Source organism: Talpa occidentalis, unplaced genomic scaffold, assembly GCF_014898055.3.
Source record: "Talpa occidentalis isolate TD23 unplaced genomic scaffold, MPIMG_talOcc4v2.1 talOcc4.5, whole genome shotgun sequence".
Lineage (NCBI taxonomy): Eukaryota > Metazoa > Chordata > Mammalia > Eulipotyphla > Talpidae > Talpa > Talpa occidentalis.
In genome coordinates, this window is record NW_023604861.1 from 104,509,924 (window position 1) to 104,529,865 (window position 19,942).

General features: G+C 36.6%; 1 protein-coding gene across 2 annotated transcripts in view; it reads left to right on the forward strand.

The window, feature by feature from the left end:
- The window catches only part of MRPS9 (mitochondrial ribosomal protein S9), a 53,014-nt gene that overhangs the window by 9,357 nt on the left and 23,715 nt on the right, over positions 1–19,942 (forward strand). For both annotated transcript variants that reach the window (XM_037528028.2, XM_037528029.2), the window contains exons 3-4: positions 12,161–12,223; positions 12,308–12,338. In XM_037528028.2, coding sequence (XP_037383925.1) covers positions 12,161–12,223; positions 12,308–12,338 — 94 coding nt within the window. The remainder of the gene's footprint in view (positions 1–12,160; positions 12,224–12,307; positions 12,339–19,942) is intronic.

A 19,942-nucleotide genomic window follows, 5' to 3' on the forward strand; every position in this document is an offset into this window, starting at 1 on the left:
CTATAAATACATCTTTGCAATGATGGCCTCAAATGCAGATTTTTTTTTTTTAAAGATTTATTTATTAATTTATTTATACAAGTGCTGGGTACAGTCAGAAGCGCAGGAAGGTGAGAGAATTCACCAGAGCCAGAGTGGGGAGCAGAGCAGGCAGACTGATGAAATACACTGCTGAGGGGAGCAGCGGGCGCGGCAGGAGAGGTCTGCACGCCAGCCATGTCGGACCCTCGCTGGCAGCTGGGGATCGAACCGGCACTGCAGAGGCTGCAGGCAGCTTCGCAGCCCAGCTTTCAACCGCTGCGCCATCAGGGAGGCCCCCAAATGGAGGTTTTTATATTTTTTAACATTGCTAAATGAAATATTACTATTAATAGCAAAACTTTTTATATGACCTTGCGCTAAAACAGTAGATGTCAATTAAAACTCTCAAGAACAAAGATTTTATTCTCACTTAATACTTCAAAGGATACAATTTATTTATGATTTTTTTATTAATTGATTTGATAAATCAACACCTTGGTTCATGGAATAAGTTTCACTTTTTGGACATCTTGCTAGCAATTTTGTTGAAGATTTTTAAATCTAATTGATAACTGATTTGTAGTTAACATCCCAGTATTAGATTGGAATGTTAAAATTATTTTCGTGAAGATAAAGTTTCTTTTTCTTTTTTTAAAGATTTATTTATTTATTTATTTATTTATTTATGCAAGTATTGGGTATAGTCAGAAGCAAGGGAGGGTGAGAGAATTCACTAGAGCCAGAGGGGGAGCAGAGCAGGCAGAAGGACCGAAGTACACTGCTGAGGGGAGCAGAGGGTGGCAGGAGAGGTCTGCGCGCCATACGCAGCCTGGGGAGCAGCTGGGGATCAAACCAGCGCTGCAGAGGCTTCGGGCAGCTTCGCAACCCACCACTCAACTGCTGTGCCACAGGGGAGGCCGAAGATAAAGTTTCTACAGGGTAGACATGGCTTGTAGTTTAATTTACCTAGTTAAAAGTCTAGGCTCACTGTATAATTTTCACATAGGTAAATTAGGTGCCATTGTATTCAGATTAAACTTATTTTATGTATTTTAGGAACTTCTTTTCCATACTGCTTACTGAATTGCTAAAATAATGATAGCTAAAACCGTCTGTGAAGTATATTTTTGCAAAAATATTTAAGATTTGAAACAACTATTTTCATAGATTATCTTAATATTTTTTGTTAAGGAGTTTACAATAGGCACATGTTGGTGTATCAGTTTAGAGTATCGTTTTTATATTATTTAGAAATATCTAAAAGGACCCTGTCATTCAGTCAGACAGAAACAATATGTTTAGTTCTGGTTCTTAAAGTATAGAATTGTTTTCCAGAGAAGAGATGTTTAATATCACCTTGTAAACATGAGAGGTGACAACTTTTCTGTACTTTTAAAACTGCATGTTGGTTTATTATGGTGAGAGTAAGTTGGTAATATTTTGTTGTTGTGCTAATAGAATATAATAAAAACCTCTTTTAGATCTAACCAGTAAAAATGAAGCCATGAATTAATATGAAAAACATTCCAATTGCCTTTTAAAAATATGTACAATTTTCTAAATTGAATTTCTTGTTTTATGAGGAATATAAATATAAGACATATAGAACCTTGATCAATTGACATGTTTTAAATAAATTCATTGTATTTGAAGTGATGTTGTAGAATAGATTTTCTTGCATTGTGACTGACTAGCATTATAACATTTAGCAAGTCACAACACTGTTACGTGATTTTCTTTAAAATATCAATGCCTGCTGCCTACCTCAGAATATAAATAAGGAGCATGAAATTAAAACAAGCTGTTATTGTTCTCATTACTATTAATTGTAATAAATAAAACCTACCATATCTTCAATCATTTATTAGTTCTCTTACTGTCTTTGTCACACAAATCTTCCATGCCACCTGAGACTGAGTTTTGGGGAGAATAATCTGAAATACTTGAGTGCTTGATACATCATTGAGTGATTTAAACCAGAAATTGCGTTGTGTAGTGTAGCCTGGTATTTTGTCTTACCTACCTCACTAAAAAACACCAGTATGTAAGTGAGTATTGACCATTTTCCTTGACACTGACTTGATTCTGCAAGTGATTAATCTGTCTCACTAAGTATCACATTCTGTATCAATTAAACATTTTGGTATATTATTAAGTGAACTCCCTTTGACATCTAAGTAGATATAAGAGAAAAGGAAGACAATGACAACCATCACCAAAGCATTAAAATTATAAACCATTATGATTCCTGTTTTCATTTATGTTTTGGTTATGTATATAAACTAAAAGAGAGATGGTACAGTTGATCAGTCTTATTTAGCTTTTTTGTGCTGATGAATGTTTTATGCTAATGAATAATTTAATAACCAAAATCAGAAAAATATTTTAAGCTTCCAGGTAATCTCTGGAAGTTTGTGATTGCTGTTATATATTTAAAAATCATAGTGTCTTTTATAATAAAACTAGGTAAAATAGTTTTTCTTATTTAATATGATCAGGAAGTTAGTCCACAATAGTAAATTTTCCAGATAAGGGAACCCTATTTTTAATTGCTCTTTAGTAATGAGAAATACTAGAAACCTTCTATTAATGTGTAAGATGCTTTCTAGTGCATTATGATCTATACTTTAGCACATTTAATCATTATCAAAATACTTGTGAGTGTATATTTACTGTTGAGGAACCAAGCTGTACAGTATACAGGCCTTTGTATATCTGGTCTTTTTTCCTACACTTTCAAAGCTTTATATTTTGAGTAACATTTTCTGAAATAAATTATAGTTCCTCAACCTTACTTATTAGATTACAGTGATTATAATTTAATCTTACAGTGCCTAAGGGCTTTACTTTTTAGTATGGCTTAAGCTGTGACTCAAGGACTTGCATGTTTGTCCCTGTACCGAATGGCCTTCCTGTGCTTTATTACTGATTCCTGCCATCTCCTTTCCTGTCAAGTTGTCTGTGTCTGTGTATCTGCCCCTACCTGCTCTTCATACCTTCTAATCTTCTGGCATAACTAGACTTGTTAGGCATGTGAATTAAAACTAACCACCACTAGACTTGACATGTGGGCCTGCATACTCTTCCTACAAGGTAACATCATGAATTTGTGTCAGCTTATTCTGACTTTTCATAGGCCTTTTCTTTATTGATTTTTAGGTTTACAACTTAATTCAGAAGGTTGAATTTAAATAGATATCTGATCTTTGGCCCCACTCAGTACAGCATATATAACTTATGTGGGGAAATTATACCTATCTAAACTTATGTGCTAGTGCTTCCTTAATTTTATAAGGCTTTTCAAAAGATTACAGCTAATGGGTTGGTAAAATAAAAATTATGAATAAAATTTTATGAATAGAAATATTCTTGTCACTATTTTAATGAAGATTTTTATTATTAAAGCTAAGGCTTTGCATATCTGGTGGAATTTTATTTTGCAAAATCACTTTGCTATATTTAATGGTCAATCTTATTAAATTTATCAATATATGAAAATTTTTATTTTAATTTATGAATTAGCAAATTAAAAAGAAATTAGCCATGAGTGTCAATATAGATTTTTCCTTTTTGAATAAATTAATCCAGTTCTAATTTCTTAAGTTATATTAAAAAGAAAGCAACCACCTGTTCTCCTTACTGAACCACTGTGGTACCACTGATAAGCGTTAAAAACTAATAGAAGGAGGGGCCTCCCAGGTGGCGCAGCGGTTGAGCGCTGGGTTGCGAAGCTGCCCGCGGCCTCTGCGGCGCCGGTTCGATCCCCGGCTGCTCCCCGGCCACCGGAGGAGGGTCCCACATGGCGCGCAGACCTCTCCTGCCGCCCCCTGCTCCCCTCAGCAGTGTACTTCGGTCCCTCTGCCTGCTCTGCTCCCCGCTCTGGCTCTGGTGAATTCTCTCGCCCTCCCGGCTTCTGACTGTACCCAGTGCATGTATAGACCAAACAAACAAATAGATAAATAAGACATGCCTCTAGAAAAAAATTAAAAAAAAAAAAAAAAACTAATAGAAGGAGGGCCTCCCTGGTGGTGCAGCGGTTGAGCGCTGGGTTGCAAAGCTGGTTCAATCCCCGGCTGCCCCCCACCACCCCCACCCCCGGCCACCGGAGGAGGGTCCCGCATGGCACGCAGACCTCCCCTGCCTGCTGCTCCCCTCAGCAGTGTACCTCACTCCCTCTGCCTGCTCTGCTCCCCGCTCTGGCTCTGGTGAATTTTCTCACCCTCCCGCGCTTCTGACTGTACCCAGTGCCTGTATAAATAAATAAATCTTTAAAAAAAATGCAGACTTAAAAAAAAAAAACTAATAGAAGGAAAAACAGGTCTCCTCTAAAATCAATAGTGTATGCAGTGTCTTGTTGAAAGTTCTTAAATATGTGCTAAATATTCTGAAAATATATTTTAATACCGTGGTTCTCGACTCCTATTCCATAAACCTTCACAGGCAACTGCCAAATGTTGATCATTGTGTAAAAAGTATTTTTGGCTGTAACAGCAGATACTGAGAGGAAGAATCTGTCAGATGGACATGGAGTTGAGCTTTATAGATGAATGTAAAGCAGTTACAGGTTGCTCAAAAGAAGATTCTACATATATGGAGCCTAAAACCAGCCCCCATACTGTGTAACAAGAGTCAGGGCAAACCCAAGGCTAAAGGCTGACCACCTGTAGCTCAGTCCCTGTCTGTAGAATCTTATAGACATTGTAACACACTGTTTGTTATGCTAGAGTAGATGCTGGGTTACAGTTACTGCTAATCAGTTTGCTGTTGTTGAGTTTTTTAATCCTTTCACATGGACCAACAAAAATTCTTTTTCTCAAAATCATGCTGTAAACACACAAAAAAATGGAAGACTACTGACATTTGCATTTTCCTTTTTTTAATTAAGTAGTATCAGTTATAAATTTTAAGTGGGAGACATTTCAGTTATATTAAATGTTATGAATACAGACTCACACTTGCATTTACTAATGTCTTTATTTGGGAATTAAAAGTTCTCCATTACTATAGAATTTCAGGAAAAAAGCCAGCAAATTGATATATAACACTGTTGAAGTCTACCAATTACTTTTTAATTGGTATTATAGACCTCATTCTGAAACCAGAATGTTTTATTCTCCTAAGTGTGAATATGCTGTATGAAGTTTCTCTAATTGATTTGCTGTGCCCATTCCATTTGATGTATCATTTTTCACAATATTTCATAATTTGTGCTCACTTCTAATGAACAGAGTCGTTAGGACAGGCATGTCTAAGTACAACTGACAGCTAACATTAGGTGCCAGATGCAGTTTATAAAGCTATGTAGAACTGTAGAGAACAGTTTAAATAAATTAGCACCTGTACATTAGTCTCACTTGCTGGTAATTTATAAGCGAATCAGTAGAGATGACATTTAGGTAAGTCATTGATCAAGTTAACAGCTGCAAACCCACTGCCCAGCTGGGATACCTAATTAATAGAGATTGCATTCCTGACCCAGTGCTTCTCCTGGGTTGAGTCTGCAATCCTTTTATGCAGGCTTTGACTTAAGCCTAAGAATATAGTTAAATGCGTTGCCTTCATCTTAGGGAACCCTTGAGTTACAGTATTCTCCTTAAAATCTGAAAAGGAAACGTGTTTACAAATGAGAATTACTTTATCCCATGGCTTATTTGGGATAAGTATATCCCAAATAAATCCCTGTAGGGTCAGGAATGACACAGTGCAGGTTTTCTGATCCATCAGACCCGGTAAAGGAGTAGTCAGAGTCCTGGAGCCTCAGTGGCTTTTGCAGGTTTTTATTGGGATTTACTGGGTATACAGCAGGCCAGGGTCCTGGGGGGCCGGAAGGTTGGCAGGCCTCCCGGGCCCCCAGCAAATCTTCACTCTGGGCTCTCTGGCCTTCTCTCACGTTCTCTCTGCTCTTCTCATGGCTCTGCTTCTCTCTCAGCTTCTCTGCTCCTCTCTCCGTTTCTGTTCGTTCTTGGCTTTTGCTGGCGTCCCCACGACGCCGCCCTTATAAACTCAGTCTCTCAGCCCAGGTGTATCCACTTCAGGTAACCGCCATCAGGCATGCATTCAGGACCACAGGGTTCCCTCATCTATCCTAATGGTGGGAGGGCAGAAAAGCCTGATACTTTTTCCTTACCCTACAATCCCCCATAAAAATATTTTTATTTTTGCTTGAGATTCAGGTAGACCATGCTGTAGTCTAAATTTTTGAAGGGTTTTATCCATCTTAAATATGTATTTCACTCTTTTTTTCTGAAAGAAGCAGGACTTTTTTTATTTTTTGGTGATCTAAGTTATATATGTGACATTTTTTCTAAATGTGACATTAGTTTAAAATGCCCAAGAACTTTGCCAAGTTAATTTTCATAGAAATTCTAGAACTTAATACAGAAATATTAGCTAGAGCTTATAGGGAAATTCCCTTTGCTTTTTATTCCTGTGACCCCAATCTTCTCAGTGAATGTAAAATGAAAGATTAATAATATGTCAACAACCTTAAATCGGAGTTAGACAGTGATTTTGTATTGGAGGCGTATATTTGTGGATGTTGTTAATGTTTGAATACCAGTGTGTTAACTATAGGCTACCTTCAAAATCAGCTTCCCAGACTAAGAATTGGTCTCTTAAAACACAAATGCCAAGCCTAAAACAAAAATATTGAGCTAATAATATTGTTTTCTAACTCCTTGAAGAATCATCGAGTCCCAGATGTTTCTTAGTTCAATGGTAGTTTTTTAGGTAGATTGTTGAAAAGGTACTTATTTCAGATAATTATGAAATTTCTGTTAATTCTGTCTTGGTTGATAAACTTGATCCAAGTGGGCAAAACACAGTTCTTATGTGAAATGCCAATTTTCCTTTAAGATACTTGAGGACCTTGACCATTCCCTGCTGGTCCTTGTTCTCTAGTGCCTGGTAAGTGCCACATGCGCTCCAGGGAATCATAGAACTTTAGCAGTTGATGGAGAAGTTAGCATTAGCATAGAGTCAAGTATTTACCTCACCACCTTCCTCCACTGGTTTTCTGGTTGACTTAATTTCACCTATCATAATATTTAAATTCTGCATTTTTATCATGCTAATATAGATATTTCTGAATAACATCAGGAAAATGGCTTTTAAAAAGACTGAAGTATTTTAACACTTCCTTTTCCTTCATGGTTCTCACTTTCTTTTCTAGTTGTACTTCCCAGCCTTTCCCAGACAAATCTTTACCTTAATTTAATCTGTGTGTTTGTGTGTGTGTGTGTGTGTGTGTGTGTGTGTGTGAGAGAGAGAGAGAGAGAGAGAGAGAGAAATAGCCCTTCTGCCTCCAACCATTTTTGTTTTTATGTCATTGTTTTAATTATCTTATTTGAAATACCCACCATAGCTTTGTCAAATTGGGAAATTGTATCTTTAGTTGTATGTTTTAGGAAGCCCCAAAAGATTCAAGAGATGAATCCATGGAACTTTTCTTCCATAAAATGTATCCCCAGTGTCGATCAGAAGTTGCCAAGTGGGAGGAGTGAGGGTGATACTGCCTACCATCTGTGAGGAGAGTTTGGGGAAGTCTTTTGAGCCTATGCCTTTTGAGAAAGTCAAAGGGACAAATTATTGGGTTAAGGGTAGAGATGAAGAGTTAAATATTGTATTTGGAAGGACTTAAGCAAATGCTTTCTACTAAAATAAACATCAAGTCACCATGCCCTAAAAGACCGTCTTACGTAAAAGTATAAGGGATGCCTTCCATTGAGCTAATTTCTCTTAGACTGACCTTGAAGTAGGATCAGGTAATTTTGATCAAGGAAGGTGAAATTTTAACCTTGAGGTTTGTTAGCGTAGGAAGACGACCTAAGAGGTAGAAATCAGGAAAGCTTCTGTGCTCCCTGAGTGGGTGTCTCTCCCACTACAAAGGGGCGTATGGGGTCATCACCCTCTCCTAGCTGACACAGTTCCTAGTAACAAGAGACAGCAGTAACCACAGTGAGACTATGCTGATGGAACTAGTGCTGAAACATCTGCCTGGAGCACCCACATTTTCATGTTAGCAAATAGAGAATTTCCAGTATCTGCATCACTACCAACAACAGGTTTTGGAGAGAAAGATGACATACTCCTCTCTCACCCTGCCATTAAGATGATGGTGAAGGAGTTATTCTTAGCCTGGACTTTTGAAACCATACAGGAGAACCAGCTAGAATGTTCCCTGGAGTGCACATTATAGACAAGACCCTGCCCTCCAAGGCTCTGGAGGACAATGTTGTTCCTTTAGATAAGCATTGCAGGGACAAAGAAGGAGGGTGGATGGATGTCTTTTTGGTTGTTATGTTTGGTTGTTATTTTTCTTCCTTAGGTTTTGTTTCTAGGAGAAAGGAGTTGCAGGGGGGAAAAATGAAAGAAGTTTTCAGTATTTGCCATAACTCATTATTTATATATTTTTCTTTCTGGCAGCAAATTAAGATTAACTATAGAAAAGAATAACAGAAGGGTGGGGAACAAACAGAGCTGTGCCAATAAGGACCCCTAAATTCATAAAAGGTACAAGAGGACTAACTGATTATCTGGAGTCTTCCGTGATATTATTCTCATTTTTACCTCAGATACATGTTTATATGTATCTATACTCTTACATTTTCCTACTACCTCCTGCATTTAAATGTTCCTACCTTTTGCCCCTAGCATTGAAATTCAGGCTGAAATGAGGTATAGAATCCAAGCTCTTTCCTGCCTCAGAGACAGTATTTTAAGGCCATTTTGGTTAGTGGCAGCAGACCTCAGTAGTGCCACAAGAGATGGGTATGTGCTTTTTTTTTTTTTTATAAGATTTATTTATTTATTTATTTATTTATTTATACAAGCACTGGGTACAGTTAGAAGCGCTGGAGGGTGAAGAATTCACCAGAGCCAGAGTGGAGACAGAGCAGGCAGACAGACGAAGTACACTGCTGAGGGGAGCAGCTGGCGCGGCAGGAGAGGTCTGTGCGCCATGTGGGACCCTTGCCCGGCAGCGGGGGATCGAACCAGCGCTGCAGAGGCTGCGGACAGCTTCACAGCCCAGCACTAAACCGCTGCACCACCGGGGAGGTCTGGGTGTGTGTGTTTTCGTTTTTTGTTTTTTTTTTGGTTTTTGGGGGTTTTTTTTGTGTGTGTGTGGGACCCTCGCCGGCAGCCGGGTAACGAACCAGCGTTGCAGAGGCTGTGGGCAGCCTCGCAGCCCAGTGCTCAACCGCTGCGCCACCAGGGGAGGCCCCCGGGTGTGTGCTTTTTAAGGACAGGAATGTCATTGAGAATTGAAGGCTATTTATTGGCCTAGATGACACCAGGAGTCTTGTTTAGATGATTCTTTCACTTGAGCATTAGGGTTGCTCACAAATATGGCAGCAGTTGGTACATAAAGGGGAAAAGTGAGCACTAGCCTTTTGTGATTGCTGCCGTGATAAAGATGGAGAGAGAATGGACCAGCCAGATGGTGTGGGTCCTGAAAGACGATCTCTCCTGTTTGACTGAGTTGGCAGGGCAGTAGAGAAGCCTGGAGAGTACTCTGATAGGGATATAAACAAAGAAGAGAAAAGCAGCCCTGAGGATTTCAGGATGCTGTAAGGCGAGGTTGCATTTGATCTAGGTTTTAAAACACACATAGGAATGTGTTAAATGGAGAAGTAAAACAATGATACTCCAGGCAGAGAAAATGGTATAAAGGCACTTGTTTAGCAAGAAAGTGGTGACTGTTCAGAAAAGCCAGATGAAAAGTATCACTGAGAAATGTAACTGACCACCCTCCTCGGTATCCTAAGTAACCTATAGTAATTCTACCACAGGTTGGTGTGTATTCTATTAGGCCAATTTCTTTCATGTATAGTATTACAGCAGCCCCTGTATTTGAGGTCTGCTGGAATGAGGTCAAAGCCATGTCTTGCTCATCTTTCTTAACTAGTAGAGTGCCTAGAACTTCTGTCTGATAAATATTTGTTGAGTATGATTTATCAAGGTAAAGGTCAGTGTCTTCTCTTTTAAGTACATAAGAGTTTTTCTGGTAATTTTACTACTAAATATCTGTATATCTTTAATGTCAGTGAAGAAATAGTCTGTTTTTAAGATAATTGGATTGATTTGGGGCTAGTTAGTTCTTTGTCTATATAGAGGTAAAGAATGAATAACTAGGTAAGTCTTAAAATAATGTGGGAAAGAACTTCACAAAGACTGAACATTTTTGTATAGCTGACATTTATTGAGTGCCTGCTGTGTGCTACGCTTTTACAAATACGTTATTTACTCCTCAAAAGAACTGGATAAAGTTGATGTCCTTACAAATCAGAATCACTGGGAATGATTGTACTTGAAAAGCATTTCTATGGTTATATGACACAATAAGGGCTATATTATTTACACATTTACCCGATTTTCATGTTCACTGCTTCCTTTCTTCTGAAATCTGTATTGCAATGAAAATAAGGGTTTTACTGTTTCATAGCATGTAATGCTCCGCCCAAAGCTTATCTGTAGGCTGTTTAATGTCATACTAGCAGTCAGAATTCTCTTGTTCTTATAAATATTTACTATTTATTTCAAAAGGGTATTCACCTACTTGAATTTTAACAACTGTATATGTTAACTGGGAGTTAAGCAGACACAGAAAGCAACATTTTTTTTTTTTTAATAAAATCCAGGTAGTCCTTTGTTTGTTTCAGAATTTGTAAAAAATCAGTTTAAAATGCCCATAGGAGATAGCTGGAAGTAATAGGTGAGGTCACGTTGGTACTGTCCCATGCATACTAAACAGATGACAACATGCTGGGCTGTGTCTCTTTTACTTTGTATTGCTTGATATTTAGTTAAAAAATGGTTTATCATATTTACTGTTCTCTCTTTTATTCCTTTATCTTTTATCCTTTCTTTTTACTGAATTTTGTGACTTGACTTTTATTCTAACGTGCTATCTTTTGCCCTATGGACTTTCTCCACAAAAGCAAATGTAGTTTGGTACAAATACAATGTAATATAGTTGGTGCAATATAATGTAGTATCTTGTATATACTATATTAATAATTGGTGATATAGCACTTTATATAGCATAATATAATTGGTTGTGTTGTTACAGCCTAATATAGTAGGGAATTAAAAGCTATTAAGTACATACATTAAGATTTAGCATTTCTTTTGAAAATTCTATATTTACCCAGAGAAGTCTCATTACTGGGCTTCTCACCTGCTCCCTCCCACTCCTCAATAGCTAATGATTATTAATATTTTCTACTTTAGCCTTTCTGGGGGGCTTATATTTGAAAAAAAAAAAAAAACCTGTGTCTATTTCTCTCTATACTACAGTATTTTTTTTATTCCTCTTTCTTACACCATGCATCACATACTAAGACATTTGTATCTTACTTCTTTTCAAGTTTTTTTTGTAGCAGTGAAGTCCTTCATTGTGTAGATTCGCCATCATTTATGCAACCAACCTCTTGTGTACAATTTGGTTGTTTCTAATATTTTGTTCCCATTACCTGTATTGATGTTGTTTTATATTTGTTGGTGTGTATCTTCAAGGTGAATTTGTAGGAGTGGGAATAGTGGGGGAAATGTATATGCAGTCTGGTTGAATAGTGCCAGATTTCCAACTGTAGAGGTAGAGGTTGTACCATTTGACACTCCCACCAGCGAGGTATCAAGAGTCTCTCTCCAGCCTTGCCAATAGTGGGCTGTCAAGCCTTTGAACTTGTGTCTGATTCTATTAAATGAAAAGTGGTATCTCAGTCGTCTTGATTGCACTTTTCTTACTATGAATAATACATTTGACCCATTTTTTCTTCTGTGTAATTCAATTGGTCAGTCTTTTTTGCCTCTGAATTTTGATTAACAGTTAAGAAAGACAGTTTTATAGAAAAGTTGTATAGGAGCACCTCTAATTTTCCTTTTAAAAAATTTTCCTTTTTTGTTATCACATTCATGTTTGAAGCTGGCATTTAAAAATTGTTAATAACCAATTTAATAATTGAAATGATTTTTCTTTTTGGGGAAGTGTACGTGGTTAATTTTATTCCATGTAAAAGATTATGAAATGAAATAATGTGTATGAAATACATTGTTTAATATCTGGTACACAGCAAGTGCTCAATAACTATTCATCATAATATTAACTTGCTCATGTAACCTTTGTGTATCTTTTCAGAGAGCTATTGCTTACCTTTTTCCAAGTGGTTTGTTTGAGAAGCGAGCCAGGCCTGTAATGAAGGTACTTATCTTAATAATTTTTGAAATTCCATTTAGGTTTATATGTTGCAGTCATTATCTAATGCATTTTTAATTTCTTTTCCAGCATCCTGAAGAGATTTTTCCAAAACAAAGAGGTAGGTTTGCTCAAGAATGAAATGAACAGTTCTTTCTTAACTATAAAATTATGTATCAAAAATCATATGTCAGCAGTAGCTCATCTATTATATAGATACACTTCTGTGTCATGGTGGTCATGAAATAAACTGAAAATACTTTATAAGTAATAATGAATGACTGGAATTTATAAACTTTCTTTTTAATTAAGAAAATTAAAATTAGATCAGGTTAGACTCTATTTTCATACTAATTTATTTGCATTCTGATATACCATTTTGGAGAGGAGGTTGGTATAGATCTGCTTGAGACTAATTCAATTTTTACTTACTTGAAAAATTTTCATTTTTGCTTAGGAAGCATATTTTTATTGAATATACATTTCCCCCCCTTTCTGGTCCTGCAACACTTGAATGGTATGATTGACTTACATCCCTTTCTCTCTTCTGTGTAGCTATACTAGTTTTGCTCTTCTTATATATTTGCCCATCTGAGGCTAGTTCTTTTTTTCAAGTTAGTTTCAAACCACTTTCTCAATATTAGAAGTTTGTTATCACCATCAACTAGAATGTAACAACTGAAGCTACTGTATATCCCTGAAAATGCCCATGTATTATTTTGGAAATATGTCAGTGTTGGTAGGACTTTCTGACATTTCAGTTGATTATATTTAACTATATGTGTATACAGTATTCCTTTAGAGTTAGCAAAATAAATTTTGCCACATACCCACCAATTTTGCTGTACTATGTAAATACATGACTGATTTTTAATGTAAAAAAAAAAACCAGGGCCTCCCTGGTGGCACAGGCGGTTGAGTGCAGCACTGTGAGGCTGTCTGCAGCCTCTGCAGTGCCAGTTCAATCCCCACCAGCCTCGGAGCAACCCACATGGCAAGTAGACCTCTCCAGCCTCACCCGCAGCTCCCCTCAGCAGTGTATTTTGCCAGTCTGCCTGTTCTGTTCCCCACTTTGTCTCTGGTGAATCCTCTCACCCTCTTGCTCATCTGGCCTGTACCCTGGCTCCTGTATAAATAAAAAAATAAGTATTAAAAAAAAAATCAGCAAAGGACTTCCCTGGTGGTGCAAGGGGTTGAGCGCATCGCTGTGAAGCTGTCCGCAGCCTTTGCGGAACGAGTTCAATCCCCAGCCAGCGGGGAGCAACCCACATGGCGCTGCAGACCTCTCCTTTTTCGCCCGCTGCTCCCCTCAGCAGTGTATGTCGGTACATCTGCTTGTTCTGCTCCCCTCTCTCTCTGGTAAATCTTCTTACCCCCCATGACTCTGGCCTGTACCCCACTTCTAAAAAAAAAAAATAAGTGAAATTTAGTTTTGAGTAGATTATGACAATTGTAATGTACTCCTGCTTCTCTTAGTATAAGATTCCAGGTTGAGTTAATGTTAAAATTCTGCTCTATAGTTTAAAGCAAGTGATAAAAATATTGGGAAAAACAAAGGAATATATACTCAATCAATGACAGAAGCAAGGAGTAGTACCTAATACTAGACAAAATGGAATTCAAGGAGCTCAGGGCATGGTTCCATGAGACAGGAATCTTCAATTATATTGACAAAACCTAATATACATCAAGTGGATATGACAACCATGAACCTTTTTGTCCCAAACATTTAGCATTGAAATGTTTACAGCAAAAGCTGTTAACTAAAATTCAAGAGAATTTTGGTAGCATAGAATGGCTTTATAGTTACAGATATAAGTACTAAGTATATTCTCTATGCAGACACCGATGAAATGTTAATAGAATTGTGATGTACCGGGCCATGGAGAAAACCTAACATGTTCCAAAAAGTAGAAATTAATATACTTTGGATTTTCTGACAAAATCAATAGAACTATCACATTGGACTAAATAGGAAATCAAAATTGAGATTACAGACTATTTGGAAATATATGACAATGAGAACAATTTCTGTGTTTTGCAGACATTTATTAGACATAAAGAAAGACTAGAAAATGAATAGTACAGTTTGTTCAAGAAGACAGAAAATCAAAAATGAATTGATAAAGCCAGTGAAGATATTAAAAAAGGCAGTCGTATAAATAAAACCAACTATGAAAAAAACAATGAACTTGATTGACAATTCCCAAAATTGACTTAATCAGGAGAATACTGGTTAGGCTAAAAGTGGGAGAATAAAAGGTAATCAAAGATCTAACGACAGCTCCCCCTCCCCACTAGGTTTTGTCAATGAGGTATATCATAACTTGAAAATGCTTATAACTTTTATATTATGCAGACTGTTGCAGATCAGGAAAAAATATAAAGCTGTCCAAATTCACTTTAAAGTCTCACATCATTTTCAAATCTGCACATAAATTGCATTAAAAAAAAACCTTTGGTCTCTTCTCACCAAGTAAAATGATAGCAAATCAAGTAAAGTACTGAAAAACCACAAGAGGACCTTTTCCCCAAAGAAATACAAGGATAGTTTAACATTAGCAATTTTTTTAGTATAATTCTCTGTGTTAATTGAGCATTAAGATAAGTGAAGACTATCTTATAAGTATACATCAATTTTACTTTCATCTACTCATTTTATTAATTGCCCTAATAAGAGAGATTCTTTTTTTTTTTTAACCACGATCCCCTGTGTCACCTGTCCTTTTTTTTTTTTTGCCTCTGATTTCTTTTATTTATTTATTTTTTTATTAAATAATAAATTTTATTTTTATATTCCCCCATACAACTGCACATGCCCCATTCTGATCCCAATCCCTCCCCTCCCGGCCCCCACCCCCCAAAAAGTGTCTCTGGTTCATAGTTTTTTGTTGATTTTGATTTTCACTTTCTTATAGTTATTCATTTTCCTGATCCCTTATTTAAGTTTTCTAGATTCCTGCTATGAGTGAGACCATCCGGTATTTTTCTTTTTCTTTTTGGCTTATTTCGCTGAGCATGATCCCTTCCAGCGCCATCCATGTTGCTGCAAATTGCATGTGTTTATCTTTTTTGAATGCTGAGTAATATTCCATGGTATATATGTACCACATCTTCTTGATCCAGTCATCTATTTTTGGGCATTTGGGCTGTTTCCAAAGCTTAGCTCTTGTAAATAGTGCTGCTATAAACATAGGGGTGCAGGTGCTCTTTGGAATTGATGTTTCTGTGTCCTTTGGGTAAATACCTAGGAGTGGAATTGCTGGATCATATGGAAGCTCTATGTTTAGTAGGTCCAGAAATCTCCACACAGCTCTCCATAGTGGTTGGACCAGTTTGCATTCCCACCAACAGTGCAGGAGAGTTCCTTTTTCTCCACAACCTCACCAACATTTGTTGTTGCTAGTTTTTTTAATATGTGCCATTCTCACTGGTGTAAGATGGTATCTCATGGTAGTTTTGATTTGCATTTCCCTGATGACAAGTGATGTTGAACATTTTTTCATGTCTGTTGGCCATTTGCATTTCCTCTTCAGAGAAGTTTCTTTTTAGCTCTTCTGCCCATTTTTTGACTGGGTTATTTTCTTTGTTGTTGTTGAGTCTCATCAGCTCTTTGCAGATTTTTGTGATCAGTCCTTTATCATTAGTGTTGGGTGCAAAAATGTTCTCCCAGTTGGTGGGGTTTCTCTTTGTTTTTGTTATTGTCTCTTTTGCTGTGCAGAAGCTCTTTAATTTGATGTAGTCCCAGCTGTTGATCTTTGCCTTCACTATCACTGCTTTGGGTGATGTGTCTGTAAAGATGTCTTTGATATGCAAATCACGTAGTGTTTCACCTATATTTCCTTCTATGTATTTTATGGTTTCAGGTCTTATGTCTAGTTCTTTAATCCATTTTGAGTTGATTTTTGTGTATGGTGTGAGGTAGTGGTCAAGCTTCATTCTTTTGCATGTAGCAACCCAGTTTTCCCAGCACCATTTATTGAACAAACTTTCTTTGCTCCAATGCATAGTCTTTGCTCCATTGTCAAAGATTAGTTGACCATAAATCTGTGGGTTTATTTCTGGATTTTCTATTCGATTCCATTGGTCTGTATGTCTGTTCTTGTTCCAATACCATGCAGTTTTGATGATTATGGCTTTGTAGTAGAGTTTGAAGTCTGGGAGTGTGATGCCTCCATTTCCTTCTTTTTTTTTCAGGAGTGCTTTGGCTATTCGGGGTTTTTGGTGATTCCATATGAATTTCATCAATAATTGTTCTATTTCTTTGAAGAATGACATTGAAATTTTGATTGGAATAGCATTGAATCGGTATATTGCTTTTGGTAGGATGGCCATTTTAATAATGTTTATTCTTCCAATCCATGAGCAGGGGATGTCTTTCCATTTCTTTGTGTCTTCTTCTATTTCTTTTAACAGTGTTTTATAATTTTCTTTGTATAGGTCCTTTACCTCTTTTGTTAGATTTATTCCCAAATATTTGATTTTTTTTGTTTCGATAATAAAAGGGATGTTTTTTTTAATTTCTTGTTCTTCAGATTTATTGTTTGTGTATAGGAAGGCTACTGACTTTTGCGTGTTGATTTTGTATCCTGCCACTTTACTGAATTGATTGATAAGTTGAATTAGTTTTTCTGTGGAGTTTTTGGGGTTCTCTATGTATATTATCATATCATCTGCAAATAGTGATAGTTTGACTTCTTCTTTTCCTATTTGGATTCCTTGGATGTCTTTCTCTTGTCTTATTGCTCTGGCTAGGACTTCCAGTATTATATTGAAAAGCAGTGGTGAGAGTGGACATCCTTGTCTTGTTCCAGATCTTAATGGAATTGCTTTCAGCTTTTCACCATTGAGGATGATACTGGCTGTTGGCTTGTCATAGATGGCCTTTATGATGTTGAGGTATGTTCCTTGTATCCCAAGAATTTCAAGGGCTTTTATCATGAATGGGTGTTGCACTTTGTCGAAAGCTTTCTCAGCATCTATTGATATTATCATATGGTTTTTATATTTCTTTTTGTTGATGTGTTGGATAACGTTGATTGATTTTCAGATGTTAAACCATCCTTGTGTCCCTGGAATGAATCCTACTTGGTCGTGGTGAATTATCTTATGGATACATTGTTGGATTCTGATAGCTAAAATTTTATTGAGGATTTTTGCATCAGTGTTCATTAGGGAGATTGGCCTGTAGTTTTCCTTTTTTGTGTTGTCCTTATTCGGTTTTGGTATTAGTGTATCACCTCTGTCTTTAACCTCAGAACTGTCAGGATATTTATTGATATCCACTTTACTTTTACTGTTAGTTGAAAGTGTTTTATGTTGTCAAATTGCTGTGTAAATGTGCAGTATTTTTATTGTTCTGATTTATGTTGCTATATATAATTTTCTTGAACTCTGCATTTTGTTGAAAATGGTTGCATTGCATCCTTTCTTGTGGCGATATAATACTCTGGTGTGGGTATACCTCATCTTCTTGATCTGGTCATCCATCTGTGGGCATTTAGGTTCCTTCCATGTCCCAGCTATCATAAATAATGCTGCTATGAACACTGTGGAACACATGGGCTTTAGTATTGATGGTTTCATATTCTGTGGCTGTATGCCTAAGAATGGGACTGCTTGATTGTACCACATTTAATTTTTAAAGCTCAATACAGATTGCTTTCCATTAATGGTTATACTAGTTCACATTCCTATCAACAGTGTAATAGGGTTCTGTTTTCTTTGCATCCTCTCCAGCACTTGTTGAGGATCTTTTTAATAGCATGCTATTATGCACTAAGTCATAAAGACAGCAAGGACAAAATTGATAAATTATCTATTTTAAAATTTAAAACTTCTCTTTGAAAAAAAATATTATAAATTCAAATTAACAAGCTACAGACTGGAGAAAAATTGAAGCATGACAGAGATCTGATCTCTGGAATAAATTATTCCTAAAATTAACAAGGGAAACAGCCTAGTAGAAAAATGGCCAAAGGGGAAAAGAGGCAATTCATAAATGGAGAAAATAAAAGTAGCCAGTAAATATAGGAAATATCAGATCAGAATTAGGGCTCTGTAAAACAATGACATCATTATCAGTCATTAGATTAGAAATGGTAAATGTTATATGTTAGGAAAATATTAGAAGCAGTCTAACTAACAGAGTTACAATAGAATAATGTGCAGAAGATAAATAGAGTGAGATAGGGTAGTTGTATTGCCCACATTATTAGGTGGGCAAAGCAAGTTAAAATAGTGTAGTATTGCCTTAGTCCGTTTCAGTTACAATAGGCTAGGTGGCTTACAGACAACAGAAATTATTTTCTCTCAATTCTGGTGACTACAAGTCCATGATCAAGGTGCCTGGTAAGAACCTGCTTCCTGGTACATAAACAGTTGTCTTCCTGCCAAATTCACATGGTGGAAGGAATCAGGGATCTCTCTGAGGTTTCTTTCATGATGGCACTGATCCCCTTCATGAGAGCTCTACCCTTCTGACCTTATCATACCCAAATACCATTACATTAGGGATTAGTTTCCATTGTAAATTAGAATGTGAGGGGAGACACATTTTCCATAGCAAGTATGTAGTTTAAGTATAGCTTAATACCATTTTTCAGTGTGTGTGTATATATTTATTCATTTATTTTATTGAAGTAGCATTGTATTATAACATATGTTTTAGTGTGCATCACTGCAAATCAAAGTGTGTATATGCTACATTAAGTTCACGGCTGAAAGTCCAGTTTTATCCCTCACCATAACATAGCCTCCCTTTTCCCAATTTAAATATCCCAACTACCCCTGGTAATCACTAATTGAAAACATGCAAAAGATCCTGTATATTCAGTGCACGTACACACGAACACACACACAAAGTGTGTGTGTATTTGCATGAAAAAATCCAGAACAAACTCTAACTTTGCCTCTGGTGAGGGAATTCTAATATTTAATATTTATAAGAAGAGTGAGCAGAAGCAGTGTTTGGATGGAAATTTATAACATTGAATGCATAACAATAGAAAAGAAACAAGATTAAAATCAATCATCTAAGCTTTCATTTTAGGAAACTAGAAAAGAGCAGCCAATCCAAAAGAAGCACTAGAAAAGAAATAATAAAAATTAGAGCAGAAATCAGTGGGATTGAAAACAGGAGATCAGTGGAGAAAATCATCAAAACCAAAAGCTGATTCTTACAAAAGCTCAATAAATTTGATAAGCCTCTAGCCAGGCTAACTTAAAAAAAAGAGAACACAAATTACCAATATTAGAAATGAAAGAAGAGCACTGCTACAGAGCCATGGTCATTAAAAAAGGATAATCAAGCAATACTTTGCACAGCTTTGTGCCTACATTTGATAACAGACAAAAATGGACTGATTACTTGGAAGACTCACGATCTGCCAAAATTTACACAAAAAGTGGTGTACAATTTGAATAGGCCGGCTCAGTAAATTATTAATAACCTAGTAGATCTTGATTTTGGCTATGGCTTTTTAGCAATAATATGAAAGAATTGATAAGCAGGATTTGATTAGTTAAAAGCTTTTGCTATGGAAAAGATGCTGTCAAGAAAATGAAAAGACAAGCCACAGAACAGGAGAAAATATTTGGGAAAGACTTATAAAGGGCTGAATCCAAAATACGCAAAGAACTATTAAAACTTAACAAGAAGAAAACACCTGATTTAAAATAAGCCAAGCTTAACAGACATCTCACCAAAGAAGATCTACAGATGGC